The following is a 20,908-nucleotide window of genomic DNA, read 5'->3' on the forward strand; positions in this document are numbered from 1 at the left end:
AGGGATTATCTATATTCTAGTAGAATTTCACAGAATTTTTATATTTAGCATTGAACTTCCAAATTTTCTAAGCTTGATCTGAATTTGATTAATCTTTTTTATTAAATATTTCTACTAAATTTGTAATTTTGTTTACATGACTTTCTTGATGGCTAATTTACTGTTTTTATATTGTATATACTAACTCTTGCCTTCCCAAACCTCAATTTCTTCGGATTTTTGTGTCAAATCTAAGGCCAAAGTCAAACCTCTGACAGAAAAAAATCCCGGATTTGAAACCCTGCATAAATGAGACCTGTTGTTAGAGTCTTCAAGTCATATTCATAATTTTTTTTTAATTTTCCATTTTATTTTATTTTATTGCACAAAATCCTAAGACTTATTGAATAATTCTACTGTGGATAGGTGAAATGCTTGTGGTAGAAGCTAATTCAATTAAATCAATATTATTCAAATTGTTCCTTGTCATAAACAAGCTGAAATGTCAAGGGATTTTTAAAAGGAATGACGGCTATGCTTCATATGTTTCCAAACGACGATTTTATTCATTTCTGGGAATGGTAACATTTCATGATTCAATTTTCATTGGCTCTTTCTTATTAAGGTTTTTACATTTGAGGAATTTTAATTTTCGTTACTTCTGAAACATCATGTAAAATAACAATAGCTGATCATTCATCTTTAGGAACATTTATTGGTTAAATTCCTGTCTAGTTTCTTCTATTATTTTATAGATCATCAAAGTAACTCAATTTTTTTTAATGTTCATTATATTTAATTCTTCACACACTTGGTTTAGGATTCCCAAATATAAAGAATTTTAAAATGACAAATATTTTAGCATCTATTTCTGACAACAGAATTGAAAATAAAATTTATATTAATAAACAATTTAAGATCTAAAAATCCAAACATATTAGTTAAAATTTTTACATGAATATAATTTTCAATAAAAAAAATAACTTAAAATATCCGATTTAATTAATTTTTAAATTCAGGTTATCATAGAAAGTTTAGCACTGAATTCTTTTCTGAAAAACTAATACTCATTTTTTTAAAAATTATTATAAGGAAGAAATATTAAATAATTTTTAAATTAATTTTCCACTTGAGATGCACACTTACAAGTTATAGAATGCAAAATCAAATTTTAAAATGTCAAATTTATTCACTGAAATATAATGAAAGCATAATATTTGCTATTTGTAACAAATAACTCAATAAGAGTCCTCATCCATGTAACACTATAAAATGACAGATTGAGTGGAACTGTGATTATGAAATTTAATGATGTATGGATAAGGATGGTTTCAGATTACCAGGTTCACAAAATATTTTGATATTTTCTAAGTAATAAATCAACAAATCAATGCATTATTTTATTTTAAAAATCAAGATGTATGATACAAGAGCACATTATCCAGTCTTTTGGATATTTTTAATTCACTGAAAGCAAGCAAAATCTATATTTCCATAATTAAATTATACATTTGATTTAAAAAAATTTGTCTATACAATTAATACTTGGCAAAATAAAATATCTTAGAAATTCTTTTTAAGGCCCTTTAAAGCTATACTTCTCAAATAATTTATCTACAATGTCTTAGTCCAGGAAGGTCAGCTTCCAATTACTAACCATTTTTCACGAACTTCTTCAACTTGCTTTACCAGTAATGGATCTCTCACACGTAATTTAACCTCCAGTTTACCACCAACAGACTTGCGACCATCCATAAGCTGCCAAAAAATACAGAATAGTCAATAATGAAAACATCTCAACTTAAATATTAAATCATCTACAGGTGTTCAGAAAATCTGCTACACAACCATGATCTTCGATTATTCAAATATGATATGAATTGTTAAGAAAATGAACTAAATTGACAAGGAAAAACAACATTTGCCTACATTTTTATATTGTAAATTCTTTTTTAGGAAAATGTTAACACATTTGAAAATTAAAAATAAATTTGACTGTTTTATAACACAAGCCATCTGAAAATATTTGCATATTTGTAATTCACTGAATGTCAGAATGACAAAATCAGAATATCACATATTTGTGTTACTGATAGCTAAAGTAAATAAAATACATAAACTGTGAATCCACTTACATTTGAATAAAATAATAAAAGCTATACAGATTATTTTAATCAAACAATAATCAGTATTCTGATATTCAATAAAAGCAATTCTTTAATTTTATTAATTTGTCAAAGAAAATATAGTTGATCGATCTAATCTGTAAGAAATTCATTTTGACTCTTAATGTAACATACAAATGCACTATGTTAGCATTCTTTAAGCAAATTAGCAATAAATAAAATAAGACTGCAGATAAGCAAATGGTATTCCAATATTAAATATAATTTAACAAAGTAGAATCTGATGGCGTTTATTATTCATTTATCAGGCATTTAATTCAATGGTGTTTCATAAAAAATGGTCATACCCCATATAAATTGTGAGGAATTAGAAGGAAACTATGCATTTTACTCATAAAACAAAAATAAGGTATTTTTGTTTTGGCAATTATTATGTTTCTTTGACATTAAAGAACAGGATTCTTCTTTTTATCTTATTTTGGCATGAAATTATTTTTGTGCAGATCATATCAAAGGAAAAGAAGTTAAAATCTTCTGAGAACTAATACTTCAATTTTGATTAAACATGTTCAGAAATAAAATATTACACAAAAAAGAAGTACTTAGACTACGAAAACGTCTCCCCCTTTCCCCAAAAAATAAAAAGAAGAAGAAATGAACTACCATCAATACCAAAACACCTAAATGTTTCATGTGCAAATTCATTTCTGCTATTTTCAAAGTAACAAAAACCTCTTCACATTTCAGATATAGAACAGTACAATTTTGTATGTCTCATTCTTATTATAAATTTGATAGAAAATGAAGTTATTTGGTTAGAGACGATTCAATATTCTTTCTTCATTATATTATACTTCAAAAAAATTGTACTGTTAATTACAATTAATTATACTGTACAATTAATTGCATACTGTACAATTAATTGTATTGTAAGGCTACTTCCAATATATAATGAAAGTAACAAAAATTACTGTCATTCAAATAAATTGGCAAATATTATTATATAAATATATTTGGAAGATGAAATAACTCATGAGATTTATAAAGGTTAATAACATTATTATCCACAAATATATACAAGAGAGAGTTGGAAGAATAGGACAGATTTCACAAAAAAAAATTTTTTACTTCATTAGTTCATACTTACCAAGAGTGCAGTTTATAAATAGTATGTTACTTAATTTATTTTTTACAATAACAGCAAAATACAAACAACTAGCTTTTATTTGCACAGTTAAAAATTATAGCATTTTCATCTCCAGCTTTGTATACAAATTTATATATACAATATAATAATGTAAAATAACTTATATATTTTAATAAATATAAAATCATCAATTTGCTATTGCACCATAACACACAAACAACTAATTTTCTTGAACAATATTAAGAAAAATTAAAAACTAATCATTAGCATATTTAGCAATTAAGTAAACGTATTGAAATGTAATCAAGCTTGTCTCATTCCTCTCTCACTGATATTGTCCCATTCCTCAGACTTCAGAATTTTCTTTTAAAATGCATATCCCATAAAGCATGATACATTTAAACTTAATTCTACTGTGGTTTATAAACACTATGTTTTTCAGTTTATTATACTTTTAAAATATTTTTATTTTGCGATAAGATTGAAAAAAAAATCACTGAAAAAATAGGAATTTACATTTACTTCTGAGGGATGAAAACCATATTTTTTATTTTAAACACAAATAATATTATAGCTGGTATAACAAATAGAATCAGGTAAGGAGCTATATAGTTGCTATTTCTATGGAGAAATTAGAAATAGATTCTAATCTTTTATTTAGATAGAAATGCAGTTGTCCCATTCCTCCCAACTATCCCATATGTCACACTCATAACATAGAGACCTTGTAGCAAAATTAAAATAACCTTACAGCTTATTAAAAAAATTAATTATACAATAATATTTTAAATATCCAGAGCGCAGGTTTCTTAAATTCCAATTTCATACTTATTTAAGACTACTCAGTTACGAAATAAGATTATTGTTTAAAACAAATCTTCTTTTTCATTCAATTCAGCTCAAATTTTGAGAGGCATAATAATTATGAATAAAACACTTTTACAATACTTCCTTTTTGTTTACATTATAGTTCTAGTACCTTCAAAAATCAGATGTTGCATTTGAATGATGCATGTCATTACAAATTATTAATATGTTTAAAAAATGTATATTCAAATTCTTAACAGAAACCTAGATTTAATAGAATTTGTGAAATAATATTCAGAAATGATAAAAATCAATAGTATAATTACACATATAAGAAACTGAAAATTATTATTTTTTTTTTTTAATTTTAGCAGATAGCAATAATTCATTGGAATAATTTTATTTTAAGACTTCAGCGAAAATATTGTGGATATGAAATAAATCGGATTTGCACAACAATGAAAGAAAGTCAATATAATCCAAAATAAAGCCATAATTTGACTAGAAAAAAGTAATAATTGCTCATATATATTAAAACTAACCTATTATATTTTTTCTAAAAAGGTGCAAGTTCTTTAAAATGCTATTTTTCTATTTAAGTCAAAGTCTGAGTGATTATGGCATATGCTTAAAACTATTGTTCCCATAAAACAAAGTAGCCCATTCATATATACCAAATTACTATTTAATTTTCAAAACGCATAAAACAATTTCACACAAAAAAAGTGAAATAATATTTCTGTAAGAAAAATGGAACATTATAATGGCCATGCAACATAAGCAAAATAATCTGAGTTATTAGTCAATTTTCAGTAATTTGTAGTAATTATTATTCAATGGTCATTTTTAAAAAATTACTATCTACCCAAAGGTTTAATAAAAATAATTTATTAAAAAAAACTACCTTAAAATATGTACATTAGATGTTTCCTTTAAGCAAAGTCCATCAGAAAGAATCAATTTAAATTATAAGCTTTATGTCAAGTAATATTTCACATATATTTTTTTATATATCATACATGCATTGCAACAGAAAATATATATGTATGTGTGCTAATAAAGAGTACACAAAAATATTTTTCAAGCACTTGGGGCTCTAAAGTTAGCTCTCATGTCTAATCCCTTAAATGAGAATGCAGAAAATACAGCTTAACGTTCACTCTGTAATGCTTGCACACATGTTATATATAGTGAATTTTGCAATCCTATTAATCAAAATATTTCAAACTGAAATTCTGATTAAATCTTCCAATGAGTTAAAAAAATGAAATGAGTGAATGTTTTAAGATATTTATTCATAAATTAGTCAATACTTACATTAAAACTATCATGAACAGTGCATTTCGATTCTAAATCAGCTAGCTTGACACTGACAGTACCCAAAAGAGTATCACTTCTTAAAAATCCACTAAAATAATATAAACAAGTTTCTTTAGATTTAAAATAAGCATTCATAAAAAATTAAATCATACACATTTTAGATATATATTCAAGAAAAAGTTGAAGTATTTTTAAACAATATATCTATTATACAAGATTAAATAAGAAATATTAATTTAATAATTTTTTGGTTAACTAATGCTATACATTTTATTTACATTTATTACTTACCACTGATATACCAGGTTTTCACAATATAACATATTTTCAAGTCTTTTATTAATAAAAAATAAATAAATATTTAATTAACTGTCACTTAACCTTCACTGAAATCTGCCAGATACTCAATAGCCTTTGAGAACAATTCTGATGAAAATATACTCATTAGTTTCGATATCTATAACATATACAAACTACTTATGTGTTTCATTTTTATTTTGATATGATAGCTGTTTGTGTGTGTGTGTGTGTGTGTGTGTGTGTGTGTGTGTGTGTGTGTGTGTGTGTGTGTGTGTGTGTGTGTGTGTGTGTGTGTGTGTGTGTGTGTGTGTGTGTGTGTGTGTGTGTGTGTGTGTGTGTGTGTGTGTGTGTGTGTGTGTGTGTGTGTGTGTGTGTGTGTGTGTGTGTGTGTGTGTGTGTGTGTGTGTGTGTGTGTGTGTGTGTGTGTGTGTGTGTGTGTGTGTGTGTGTGTGTGTGTGTGTGTGTGTGTGTGTGTGTGTGTGTGTGTGTGTGTGTGTGTGTGTGTGTGTGTGTGTGTGTGTGTGTGTGTGTGTGTGTGTGTGTGTGTGTGTGTGTGTGTGTGTGTGTGTGTGTGTGTGTGTGTGTGTGTGTGTGTGTGTGTGTGTGTGTGTGTGTGTGTGTGTGTGTGTGCTTTTGTTATATTGATGTGATTAGCTGTCTGTTGATTGTATCTTGAATAAAAAAATTAAGAATTTTTAAATAAATATTTTTGAATGAATTATTTAAATTGCAGGATTCTGTAATAAAGTTTGCTATAGAGTCTGTCTTTTTTTTTTTTTTTAAATCAGCCATTACATTAAAATAATACTGATCATACAACTAATTAATATTTAAACAGATTTACTACATTAATGGATAATATCAGATAACTTCATCAAACCATGAATTTTGTTTTTTATAAATAATTAAAATGAATTAATGTGAAGTAGTCAAAAACAGTAATTTAAAAATGTATATTTAAACAACTGATTTTGGCTTGATAGTTTCCATTTAGTCTTTTGATTTTTGAATTTGGTTTTATGGGGGAGGAAAAAATACACTAAACACTAACTGCAATATCATAAAAAAAACTAGTATTAAATTCATACATAAAATTATAAACTATAAAGGCAAACATTCATTAGCTAATTTAATTTGCAAACAATAATCTTAACAATCCAAATTAATTTACAATAAAATGTTTCAAATACTTATAAAACTGCAAGCATATTTTAATAGTGTTCTCTTTTCTAACATGTAGTAGATTTAAATAGGAGTTACATTTTCTAAAGCAAATGAAATGCAAAGAATGACAGGAATTTGCTTACCCTTTAGACCAGACTTCAAGCTTCAAAGCTTGTCTTTTAAATTGGCGAAGTTGTGAACGAGACTTTCTATTGAACTCAAATTTAAATTCTTCTTGAAAAACTATAATAAACCAAATAACATTTTAATATCTATAAATAGTGACAGAACAATAACAAACAACATTATTAATAAAAATTAATTTGTCGAAATTATTCTTCAACCTTTATTTCAATATAAATTTATACTGTTTCAAAATAGAGGTTGAAAACCCTATGAATCATTAATGAATCCTTAAAAAAACTATTTAAAAAATTATTTTTTTAATTTTATATTCACATTTATGCAATTTATAAAGAACTTATGATGCATTGCTCTAAATCTTAAATTTCGATTTAGCCCTTAAAGCAACTAATTAGCAGTAAACCAAAACAATGTTTTCTATGATTTTTATTGATTTCAAAGTCGATTTCTATTTATTTATTATTAATGAACATTTTATATTTTAAACAATTTATACTTGATGCCTACTCTGTCATAAGAAAATAGGAGAATAATATAATACATATTACAATAAATCAAATTTCCTGGATATGAGTTGTAGATAACAGAAAAATAAATTCTTGTATCCTATAAATTTCAATTTTTTAAATAATAAACACAAATTTTAAGATGATTATTAATATGCATGTATCAGTGAAGGCTTGCAAGCTCAAGAGCGAATGGTACTGTCAAAAGTATATCTCATACAATTTATAAAAAAGTTCTCTAAATAACTCAATTGCAATGGTTTCAAATATATTTTAGAAAATTGTCAATGAACCTGTTTTAATGATTGATTTCTACACAAAAGAATATGAATGTGTAAAGCAGATTAGTTTCTGTTATGCCAACATGAAAATTAAACAATCACAAATTAATAGCAAACAAGAAAAACTGAATAAAAACAAATTAAGAGAAGGAAGGTAAGTCTTAGATGGGAGGGGAAAAAAATTAAGAGTACATAGTTGCATCAAACAAGGGTTATGACTAGAGCAGCAGAACTACCACTAAACTCAATGGGAGGAAACCAATTTTGGCCTTTCAATATACTGATCTACTATGAGCAAATTTTGATGCATTTGAGGCCTGTTCAATAAGGGTCCGACTTATTGATTCATTTTCTGTATTGCTTTTTCGTTTTTATTTTATTATTATTATTTCGATTTCCGATGTTCACTGACATCTATCTAAATGTAAAAAAAATAACCAAATGATTAAAAAAAGAAAAACTAGCTTCTAAATAATTTGAGAGAATGCTGCATCTTTGTTTCTTTAATAAATGAATCACTGACATGTATATATATTTAAAATTAATATCCTAATAGCAATTTAATTTCCTTGACACAGTTTTTTTTAATAAAGTATCAATTAAGAAACTGCAAGGATTATCAAAAAAAAAGCCTTAAAAAGAAAATATCTCTTAAACAACATAGCCATCTCTTGGAATAGATATAGCAATTGGTAAACTATTTTTGAACATATTCACCACTAGCACTGAGATATTTTCACACAGTGAGATCAAATTTTGTATTTCTGTATTTGTCAGTTGTTACATGGGACAAGAACCAGTTTACAACAACAATCTGAAGCTCTTCGTCAATTTTAAAATGTTAAAATAACAGCAATTACTGGAAGCAAAATCAGAAACATACATAGAATAAGCACACAAAAAATCTTCCCATTGAAATTCTTGTAGATAATGATGGCTCTGCAATAAGCCAAATGACAGTATTATTTTGAATCAATGCTCTTAACGAAACTGAAAATAAATTTTAAACAGCACTGCATTCTCAGAATTAAAAAATAAATAGATAATAAGTCTGCTGTCAGCAGAAGAATGAATAAAGAGCCAGTATTTTGAGCTATTACAATAGCAATATTTTGAGCAATGAAACATGGCAAATTGTCACATATCATAATCATGCTCTAAGCCAAGGGCATTTGTCTTTCACAGTGCCTGACATGTAATCTATTAGAAATATAGAAAATTTATGTTCAGGTTAAGACTTGCATATTCAAAAAATTTTTTATGAAATTTAATGAATAATAATTTAATAGAAACTTGAAATGCATTTTTAACTATTTTTTTTTTTTCAGGAACACCAATATTTTATGCTCATTTCAGCCAGTATTTTATAAAGGAAGATATTTTTCCCATTCACTACACAAAGTTCAAAACAGGAATCCTTTGGTTCTATTGCAGGTTTCAAGAACTCATGGTTCATTTTACAAGATTTTACTCCACAGAGATGATGTGATAGGCAATGAATATGAGAGAACTTTTCAGAAGATCTTTGTTAGACATGTTTTCCTTTTAACTGTTCTTTTCTGGTGTTGACATTCATATTTTTTAGGAATCACATTATTTTAATTGAAAACTTCATAATACTTCTCTTTCTATATTATATATATATATATATATATATATATATATATATATATATATATATATTATGCTTAATAAAAAACATACTTCTTCCTCCACATTTTTCATTTCTCTAGTTTTGGTAAAATCAAATCTGACTGGTGCACGTGCAAAAGGACAGAAAATTTCCATATCTGTGAAAGCTAAAGAAATGTAGTCTATAACCTGTTGGCATCTGAATAAATAAAGATAAATGAAAGGATCCAAATTAATCATAAAGTGGAATTCTTTCTGAATCAAGAGTGTCCAGCCTTGCTTTTGTTTGAATCCAGTTTTATAGCTATATATTCCTTCATACATAAATATCCAACTGATAACTGCAACCATTTGCATCTATCATCTGTACATAATATCTCAGCTACTGCATTTAATTTAGCAATAAACCTTTCTTAAAATTAAATCATTTTATGTTTAAGATTTGTCTACCATAAACTCTTCAAAAGTGCCTTATATATTAACAATGAGTTTTTTAGAATCTCCATATAGGCAATTCTTTACAGATATTTCTTATGTATAGACACTTCTCTCTTCCTTTCATAGTACTACAAATTATAAATAAATACAATTGAAAAATCTGTAACAAAATTTATAAAATTAGATAATCTTGACACAGAATTTTGCATCTGCTTTTCTTTGTAAACCTACTATAATCATGTGTACTTTTCTGCAGATGTATATAATTTTTATTGGCCATAGATTTTTAAAACATATACAATTCTCAACAAATATAAAGATTCAACTATTAGTCAACTATTCAAAAATATACTGGTTAACAGAAAATTATTACAGTAAGAAGTAAAATTGATTTACATTTTCCCTTCCAATGATAAATATTGAGAAGCCATATCATAAACAAAATGTACTATACAAAGTTTGTACTGACAGTCATTCCAGAAATGTAAGTTTTACAATTAATATGAAATATAATTTACCATTACAGAGAAAGCAGCACTATTTATTAGAGCTTTTATATTATTACTTATCTATGTGCAAAAGAAGTGATATTTTCCTTTTCTCTGCAATGATAACTATTAGTAGATTAATTAGAACCAAAATATCATCCATAACAAACATAAATAGAAAAATTACAGTTCTACATACTTGGATTGTTTGTATCTCGGACGGTATGCGTCTTTGCTCGTTGAGGTGATTCCTGTGAATAAAATTATAAAAAATACATTAAGTTAAGAAAACTTACTCAAGTATAAAAGAATCACTTAATAATAAATCTTGAAATTAAATCTCAATATGATATATTTACAAAAATAGTAATAAAAAACAAAACGTTTTAAATTACAGGGGTGTTTGTGGGACCCCAAAAAATCCCCTGAAACTTTTACGGACTTACTACCGACATTTTGGAGTTTCGAGAAGGGGGGAGGGAGAAATGAAAAATTACAATTATGAAGTATTGAATGACCTAATTATAAAAGTTCAATGAATTACTTTTTTTGCAAAATTAATAACCATAAATTTTCAAACATATAAACTACTACATTTTATGTAAATATTTTAAATTACCTGAATTAATTCTTTAAAAAAAATTATCTAATTTCTGCTGCTTTTTTTTTATTTTCTGATGTTTGTGGGCTTGTCTTTCTTTTGTGGTGAACTTCATAATTGCAGGAAGGTTGACTTTTATTTTCCTCATTTACAGTTGAAGAAATTTCCTCGAGAACTGCACATGCAGAGGTGGAAGCAGTTTGCTGTTTTGCTAATGTAGAAAGTTTTTCAGAGACTTTTATAGGTGACTCATCTGAAATACATGTTTTTAAGTCCTCTTGATATGTTTTCCAACTTCTGTTCATATTCAGAAAGAGATCTTTGTGAAGTGGATCAGTCATTGGATTTTTTTAGCCATATTTTTCACATGAGGTTTCTTTAAAAGCCATTAAATCATATTTAATAGTCTGCACTGCATATAGGGAATCAATCTTAAGAGAGGTTCTATAGTCAGTGACAAGTGTATCCATTAAGTTGAATGCACTTTCCACTAATGGGCCATAGAAGCAGCTAAGGCAGGCTTTGACCAATTTAGCCAATGTAGGATACTTATAATCATTTGTGAAATCATCTTTTAAATTAAAAACTTTAGACCAATATTTATCAATTGTACACTTGACTTGATTTCCACTTTCATCAGATGTGTAGAGCATTTCTTTGGTGATATCAATATCACTCTGGTATAACCTTATTTCAGCTTCTACTTTTGACTATCACTAAAAATATGGGACATAAAAGATGATAATTTTTCAAAAGCTAATGTTGTACTGGTTTTACCTCTTAGCTCTGGATCTAATGCTGTAACACTAATTAGATATGGATTTTTAAGGGGTAATTTCTGTTTCATATGCTGTGCTGTATTAGTATAAGCTTTCATCAGAGAAATTTGGAATTCTTTTGCTATTGGATGATTGGATTTTAGAATGATTTGTGAAAGCCTTGAATCCTTCCCCACCATACTTCAGCAGTGAGTTACAAAAAACACAATATGCTTGTCCAGCAGCATTTATTTTCTTGCACCATGTGCCGATGGTATCCCCATTACCATCTCTCCGTTCAATCCAATTCCACCTAAATGCATTCCGGACACCTTCTTCTAATTGTATAATATCACTATTTATATCGAGAAATTTCATAGTGAAATTCTCTTGCATACATAAATAAAAAAAATATTTCAATAAACGAAACGAAAAATTTACACGTGCATCAATAAATGAAACGAGAATTTTACACAGCGGAGAGAAAAAAAGTTGCGAAGCGATCAATGACAAATAGCTAATACGGCGAAAAATCCCCCTTCTCTACTTATTGGCGCCACGCCAGGAGAGATAAGACCTTTGAACCCAGAGTCACGTGATCGCACATCTGGTCGAACGAAGTCTCTCCCTTTTTTTTTTTCTGCCGCGCCTACTTTCCGAAAAGAATCCAGAAGAGAATGTCCGAGAACCGGGGGAATGAGTCATAACTCGCAATAAGGAAAGAACAAAAAAGAAGTTTTTTCCCCCTTTTCACGCATTATCACTGCCTTTGGAGAAAGAAAGGAAAAGTTTTCACCACACACACTGACCTTGCGTTTTCTGCTTTCAAAGCAAACAAAATTACCCAGATCAAAATAAATAATTCATTATTATTCCTACTTCCTTTTGAACGACGATCCCCGGAATTTCCGGGTATCAAAGTTCAAAATCCCCGGAATTCCGGGGTTTCCCCGGAGCACAAACACCCCTGAAATTATGAAAAGCTTTAACATAAAAAGGGGGGGGGGGACTTTACAAACAGCTTAACAGTTTTCAACATTAACACTACAGATTTCACAGAATAAAGGCGTTTTTGATAATAGAGTATCAAACAAAAATATTGAAGAAAGATAAACAAAATTTAAGTTAAAGTTCTTACTTGTGGAATTGGAAATTCCAGTCTTACATATGAATCCAAATCATCTGGTTTGCCTAAATAAATAAATTTTTTAAGTAAGTTTATCTAAAAAATAATCATCCATAATTATCAGATAGATAACTAATTTGCTGTCTATTCAATATAGTTTTCAGCAAAAGAAAAAAAAATTAAAGATTGTTGCCAACAACTGGAAGGATTTTACATAAATCAAAAATTTAAATACTTCAAGTGTATTTCTTTTTAAATTTTTGAGATAGCATAATAGTACACATTCAGTACAGCCTTAACAATAACCAACAAGGAGAACTACATGTTGAGTAAAAATATCTAACAAGTAGTTAATCTAATTATTGTCAAGAATAAATTAATATATTTTTACAGAATTTACATTATTAATTAACATAAAATAAGATGCAAGCATGCTTATGTTAATAATAATATTAAATTTGCCTCCAGCTGTTTCTCATTGTTAACGAAAACAAATTATCTTCTGTGTGATCAGCTATTTACCTGGTAAATTAATACCTCTTTCAACAGTAACTTCTAAGTCATTATCTCCTAAATCTGCATGGCATCTAAAGAAGAATTGGAAATTATTATTGCTTTTCAAAATGATTTTTAAATATCACCATACTTACATAGAAATAAAAGCATATGATCTAATGCATGCTTATATTAAAGATTCTAATAATTATTATGGAATTTTCGAAGAAATATTGATAACATGAGAAATCTTATTAGACAATGATCAAAAAACCATCTCATAAGTAATGGATTAAATAATGAAAATTAATACTCACTGAACCATAGAAAACAAACGTGTTTCATAGTGAAATCTAGGAACTGGTTCTCCTTTCTTTTTCAAGTGTTGAATTACTGAGAGATCTTTCTTAGATTCCAAACATAGCTTCTCAAACCTGAAATATAATACATTTTGAGAAAATATTCCAACATTATTCGAAGAATAGTAATTTACTGTGCTTAGCTATCAGGTTCCCCCGAAAAAAACTTTACTATGGCTCAATCTGGAAACTTTCCACAATGCTTCGAAGAAGAGTACACCATGCCACAAAATGGCAATCGGAAAACAGCTCCCAACAAAATTCAAAAGCAAAACAACTCAATAACCTTCCAACTAATGACCATTCCAGAAATTAATGCAATACTGAACATATGGAACAAATGTTAAAAAATCTAACAGATTACATTGCTCCATCTGATGTATCCGATTGTTCGGAACAAGGCTAAGGAAACTAAGAGTTAGTAGTAACAGGGATAAAATACAGCCTGCACGGTGCGCACTGGTTTTTAAAAATTTTAATCAGAATTTGTACTAAATAGGATTCTTATAGCGAACCTTATTACATTAACACAATCTGTGCTCAGTCGAAACAAGCAGTGAAAAATTGTAAACACGTGCTCCGATTTAGCTAGTAAATGGAGAAAAAGATACTTCATAAATTTTGATTTAAGATAAATTAATAGATCTTATTAAAAATATTTTTACTCGTGTACTTTGTTCTATGTTTAAAGTTTTATAAAGTTGCTTTAATTTTTTTTAGTAATTGCTTTTTTTTTTAATTAACAAAATGTCCGAAACTATGGGATGGGGCAAAATGTAACACAGTACAACTTGTCACATTTATTTTCATTTGTGTTAGATTCATGTAGTTAGGATTTCAGCATTTAATATTTACATGCGCTTTCAAAGATCGGGTCATGGATAAGAGGATTTCTCCTTAAGGATTCCACGCCCATCCACTAAAACAATCTAACACAGTCTCACTCAATAATAATAAATAAATAAAATTCTTAACTCATCCACCAGGCAAAGAAGTATTGGAAAAAGAAATGACAGTAAAATCAATAAGAAATAAAAACAAGAAGAAAGAATAAAAGAAAGGAAAAGGTTTGAGAAAAAATTCAAAAGAGAAAACAAAGGGAAAAAGAGCAAAGAAGATTTGAAGAAACAAATTCAGAAAGAGAAGAATGATTTTGCTCCAACTTACGGAGATACGTACAGCAATGACGTATGTTGGATTAATATGAAGTTGTAAAGCAAAATTAGAAGGATCACCTGATTTTGAACAATGGTCAGATGACGACATTAATGCCAGACAGATTTCGCATACACCAAATCCGTTTATATAGTGTTTTATTTATATAGTTTTATATAGTTTTTCGTTGAAATCGGATTTCGAACCAGGAACATTCCAGTCTCAAAGCGAAGACATTATAAACAAGCCCCCGCAGGCTGCAATTCTGTTGACGGAGAGTGGCTCAAAGTTTTCAAAATATGTCAGATGGGAAGCAGTCTATCATTTGCTTGAAGTAACTGCAATTCTGATGACCTTTTACAAATTGATTGATTAAATAATTTTATCTTTATTTTACGATAAACGATTTGATATTTATTACCACTATGGCAAGTGATAATAAATACCATATATTTAATGTACTTTAATTAAATAAAAGAATGATAAAGAGAAAATAGTTCTAAATATTTTTATTTTTAGTAATACGACTTGCCCTATGTCTGTTACAACTTGTCCCATATCCGAAGAAAGTTGTAACAGCAGTGAAGTTTAGAAAAAATATTTCTGACACTAAAAAAAATTGTTGCATTTTTTTTATATGCATATCATAAATAAATAGCTAAGCTGTTAAAAATAGCTACAATCGAGAAATCGCAAATAATTTTTTTAAAATGAAAACGTTTTCAAAATCTATAACAGCTAGTTCCGGCATTTCCTACTCAACGAGCGATAAAGAATCAAATTCCTACAAGATGATTAAAAGTCAAGGAGGGGGGGGGGGTAGATTCCGCGATAATTCATAAGCCTTTTCAGAAAAATTCAATCCAACATTCTGGAGATTATAAACAGCTACGACTCAATTTCTTGAACTGATACCCAAGACGAAGAAGCAGAATAATTTAATTCGGTCCTTCAAGAAGTAAAAGAAAAAAAAAAGACCAAGGAAGAAGAGACATCGGTCACCGAAAGCGAAACAGCATAAAAAGAAAACTACTAGGGCCATCTATGAGGAGAAAGAAGAAATAACGAAGCGCTCAACTGAGTGAAAACATCGCAATCCGCTCCGAAGAATCCACTCCGAAGAGCGCCTCACGAACTACTAGGGCCATCTATGAGGAGAAAGAAGAAATAACGAAGCGCTCAACCGAGTGAGAACATCGCAATCCGCTCCGAAATGCGCCTCACGATTCGCCGCTCCTAACTAAGCCACGCCCTCTCCACTAGAATCGGATCCTTTCAATCAATCAAAGCTCAGCCAGCATTGAAGAAAGACGATGCTCTACAGAAACTGAATAAACTTACTGAAAAGATGTCAAATTCGAATAAAATGATGAGCAGTATAATGACAATTTTCACAGCCATGTTGGCGAATTTTAAATCATTTATATCGGCTCAGGATGCCATTTGAAAATAGTTTCTTAACTATCTTCATGCTTCTTTCATTTTTCTATACCTGCAACAGAGTAGAATTGCTTTGGCGCAGGCGCTTGAATCGCCATCTAATATTGATCATTCTAACATTGATAAATTAATCTACAATGAAACTAATAAATTGATTTTTAAAAACTGTTGGGAAAAAGAACAGTATAATTACTTTGAGGCAGAGGATACATCTCCAAGACGAAGGAAATGTTCTTTATTTCTAGTGCACATCTAGAAAAAAAATACATTCATATATATAACATGCCAACATTTGTGTTAAGTATAATAAAATATATATTCATGTAGAGGAGAGTTGGGAAAAGTGGGACAGATTTCACAATTTTTTTTTTTTTTTTTTTTTTTACTCCATTAGTTTAGACTTACCAAGAGTGTGTATTACAAAAATCTAATGGTATTTTCTTTAATTTATTTTTAAAAAATACAAACAATTAACTTTTATTTGGATAGTTAAAAAATGTAACATTTTTACCACACACCTCCCTTATATGAGGGAAATATGGGACTCATATGAAGAAGAAATGGGACAAGTCTTGAGAAAATCAAAATTAATAAATAAAGTATTTTGATATCTTTTCCATTCAATGATTTATGGTTTTGGACATGCCAAATATAAAATCAACAATTTGCTATTGCAGCATAGCACCCCAACAACTAATTTTATTAAACAATAAGAAAAAATTAAAAACTTTAATTGTTAGCATTTTTAGCTAATTAGAAAATACACTGAAATGTAACTGAGCATGTCTCATTCTTCCCTAATTGATGTTGATTTATTCCACCCACTGCAGAATTTTCTTTTAAAATTCATATCACATAAAGTATACAATATTTAAACTTAATTTGACTGTTAGTTTATAAACACTATATCTTTAATTATACATTTAAAATATTTTTATTTTACAAATAATAAGATTGAAAAAAAATCATTCAGAAAATAAGAATTTGTATTTACTTCTGAGGCATAGAAATCATATTTTTCTGTTTTAAACATGACTAATGTTATAGGTGGTGTAACAATTAGGATCAACAATTAGCTGCTTTCTAATGGAGAAACTAGAAATAGATTCTAATCTTTTATTTAGACATAAATGCAGCTGTTCCATTCTTCCCAATTCTCTCCCCTACTTAATGGCTTAAATGTATTAACTTGAAATGCATTGTCAGAAATAAATAAATAAATAACAGATAATGTGCAAAAGTATTGCTACATAAGAATTTTTAAATGGAAACATTTTTGGTAATAAATACAATAATCAAATGTTGGAATTCTGAGAAGTTAAAATGTATGTCAATAAGAAATACATAGTTTTAAAAATTACCTAGCAAAAAAGTTACTTTATTAAATTATTATAAAGTTTTTAAAGAGAAAAAATTTGCCTGGTCTGATATTTGTTTTCGGTCCCCCCCCCACTTTATAATTATTATTATTATTATTATTATTTTATTTTATTTTTTTTTTTTTTGAGAAAATTGCCTGGAACCACCATCAAAGTTTCAGTTTTTACAAATAGGAATGGTGAAGAATCACTAATTTTATTATGTATAAAATTGTTCACAATTCCACTGAAAGAGAAGCTTTATTACATTTTTGTCTGTCTTTCTCTCTACAAATAGACAGAAAGTTAGATATCTTAATTTATGATGAAGATATGTCCATCTATATCTTTCATCTGTAACTTGAATTGGCAATCTCTTAATGATTCCAGTTTTTAAAAGAGTAAAGACTTAAAATTTAGAATTTAAAATCAACAAACCTCAATACAGGGTGAGTCGTGAAATTTTATCTTAAAAATAAGCAGTTTATAAGCACTTTTAGGCAAAAATTAAGGACCAGCATTAACATAGCAGTTTTGATAAAATTCACAAAGTCAACCAAAAAAAAAACTATTGAGTTTAAAAAAATAGAAACACTGAATACCACCAGTAACTTTTGTATTTTACGAAAACATTAAAGTTGTTGCTTAAAAAGTTTTTTTGCAAGTTTCTCATTAAAATCTAATTTCAGCATTTTGAATCCACATTTGAAATACTTAATTTACATTACATTCTGTTTAGAATAGCTTCACATTCATCTTAATGCATTTGTCTTTTCTGATGCAAGTACAAAAGAATTAATTTCATTTTATTTTCACACTTACTAGTTTTCTCTGCCATGTATACTGGGTCAATACATATTGAATTTCTTACTGAAGCATAATCTATTGAATATTTAATTATTGCATATGCCAGCATTTTTTAAATAAATTTTTGACAAGCATGCTAAAAAACCAGATAATTTTTACAGGATATTTATTTTTTGGAATGTGATTTTTCCAATAATTTATCTCCTCTTATAACTACACTCAGTTTATCAATTGCAGAATAGGATTCATCCTCAGAAAAATTAAATTTACATAAGCTATTTACTGAAGAAATTTCAGCTAAGAAATTTTCTTTTAAAACTTTAAAAAAAATGCAAACATTGTTATAACTTATAAACATCAGATGCACAAAACATCAACAGTGGGCCATCATTCTGATACATTCGAAGAAATAGATCAATGTGATCTGCAACACAAGTGGGGGGGGGACGAATTTTACAGGTATTAATTTATCTCTAGTAGCTTGGGAAAAAGTGAAAAATGATTCAGAAGTCACTTTGGCAAGTTATCACTTTCAAGTAAATTTACATAATTTATCACATCTTGCCAGATTACAAATGCATATAGGCTCAATGGTGCATTTTCTAACCATCTATGATTACAGAATTTAAGAGATAATTTTTTAAGCTTAGAAGAGTCCAAAAATTCTTGTCTTCAACTTTTACAGTTGCTTCTCCCATATTAGAAATGTCAAATTCTGTGGAGCAACCATATGCATTTTTCACTTTATATTTATTTTTGCCAGCCTTCAACCATTCAAAATAATTTAGTGCATTCACTCTTGTAAGTCCACAGTGAATTGAATACACATTTTCTCATGATATTGTTAAAAAAAAGTATTTTAACAAAAATTACATTTAATTAATTTATAGACCAAAATGTTAAAATTTAATAAATATTCTGTAAAGAAGTAACCATGAAACATAAGTGCAGCAGTGAGCTTAAGTCACAGTTAAACCAACTTTATATATGTATTTTGGACCAAAGCATAAAATTATACCTGACAAGATTTTTTTTCCCCCCCTCTCTCTCTTCTTCTTACCAATGCAAGCCATAGAAGATAAAAAGAAAAGTTAGGTCAACAAAAGAGATATTTTTTCCTCCATGCATACTATTACCAATAAAAGAGAAACTTTTTTCCAACCTTTGGACTCATTAATGCAAATGAATCAGCATCCCTTTCATCTTTATGATCAACACTTTTCATTGAAGGATGAGGCAAAACAAAGAAAATTTATTCCTATACTAGGATAAAACTAACTTTCAGAAAATTTTATTTTATCTTCAGAAAGAAAAATAAGCACCTCTGTAAAAAAGTAAGTACTTATATAAGGACCATAAAAAATAAGCAGTTTTTAATTACTTTTAATGATGCTACGCACCTTGTAATATTTAAATCAGGTATTCTGACGATTTAAAAATTCTTTTTAAGATTTGGCTAGGATTTCAATATAACATGAAAGCAAATAAAACAGCATTTGATATTTAGTAGAGCGGTTTGATACAAACAACACAAGTCATACAAAAAAAAAAAAGAAAGAAAAAAGAAACACTAAAAGAATTTTTCAGAAAAATTAAATAACTTATAGAAACTTCCATGACAAATGAAATAGTGATAAAATTATATAATACAAAAGAAATAATAAGTATTTTTGGAATAAAAAAACTTCAAAATTTCTAGAATAACAAAAAATTCAGCTTCACGAAAAATTTGACAATATTTAAATTTTTTATTTGTATTTATTAGCTAATTAACAAAGATAATTAATTAACGTTAATACAATCAAATTAAAACTTTGCATTTGAAGTACTCTTTTAATTAAATAAATATCATAACTGAAAATCTAATTTTTTTACATTTAAGGAAAAAATGAAGCGTATTTCTTTTGTAAGTAACAGAATAAAAAGAAGAGCTGCAGTTCAATAGCTTAAATTATTCTTTAACTAACAATATCGAACTATAATCATTATCTACAATATCAGACATCTGAACATACAAACATGCAGTAAGTTCATGGAGTGGTTGAACTCAATTATTCTTAACCTCCAGACAATATTATTGTTAAAAGAGGCACAACAATTTAAACATCCGACAAACAGGGAAGTGCCTTTAAAGTTATAAATGAATACATAAATGAGAGAAATGTGAATATTAGATGTAAACTAAAGTATCAATTTAACATTTCACAGAAGCATCAACAGAAGTTCAAGAATGCTAAGTGTTCACTTTATATCTTGAAAGCAATTGTCTTTTGTTCTTACAACCTACAAATATGACACTTTACCTGTCCAAAGATGCAATCAAGATAATTCAAATATGATAAAAAAAACATCAAAATCCACAAAATAGTAAAAATAACCTCTGAGGCAGTGTGGACATTAGAACCAAAATGAAATAATGTTAATCTAAATTGCTTGTTTGTTTAGGAAGATATCAGAAATAAGAATGAAAATATAGT

The 20,908-nt window shown here is 28.0% G+C and overlaps 1 protein-coding gene across 2 annotated transcripts in view; it reads right to left on the minus strand.

Annotated features, from left to right (window-relative positions):
- Window positions 1–1,366: 1,366 nt before the first annotated feature.
- Window positions 1,367–20,908, minus strand: part of LOC129958775 (coiled-coil and C2 domain-containing protein 1-like) — a 58,859-nt gene continuing 39,317 nt past the window's right edge. For both annotated transcript variants that reach the window (XM_056071450.1, XM_056071449.1), the window contains 8 exons: window positions 16,460–16,518; window positions 13,630–13,746; window positions 13,340–13,404; window positions 12,830–12,882; window positions 10,532–10,583; window positions 6,987–7,086; window positions 5,377–5,467; window positions 1,367–1,737 (listed from right to left, as the gene is read on the minus strand). In XM_056071450.1, coding sequence (XP_055927425.1) covers window positions 1,618–1,737; window positions 5,377–5,467; window positions 6,987–7,086; window positions 10,532–10,583; window positions 12,830–12,882; window positions 13,340–13,404; window positions 13,630–13,746; window positions 16,460–16,518 — 657 coding nt within the window. In that variant the 3' untranslated portion in view covers window positions 1,367–1,617. The remainder of the gene's footprint in view (window positions 1,738–5,376; window positions 5,468–6,986; window positions 7,087–10,531; window positions 10,584–12,829; window positions 12,883–13,339; window positions 13,405–13,629; window positions 13,747–16,459; window positions 16,519–20,908) is intronic.

This window comes from Argiope bruennichi, chromosome X1 (genome assembly GCF_947563725.1).
Source record: "Argiope bruennichi chromosome X1, qqArgBrue1.1, whole genome shotgun sequence".
Classification (NCBI taxonomy): domain Eukaryota; kingdom Metazoa; phylum Arthropoda; class Arachnida; order Araneae; family Araneidae; genus Argiope; species Argiope bruennichi.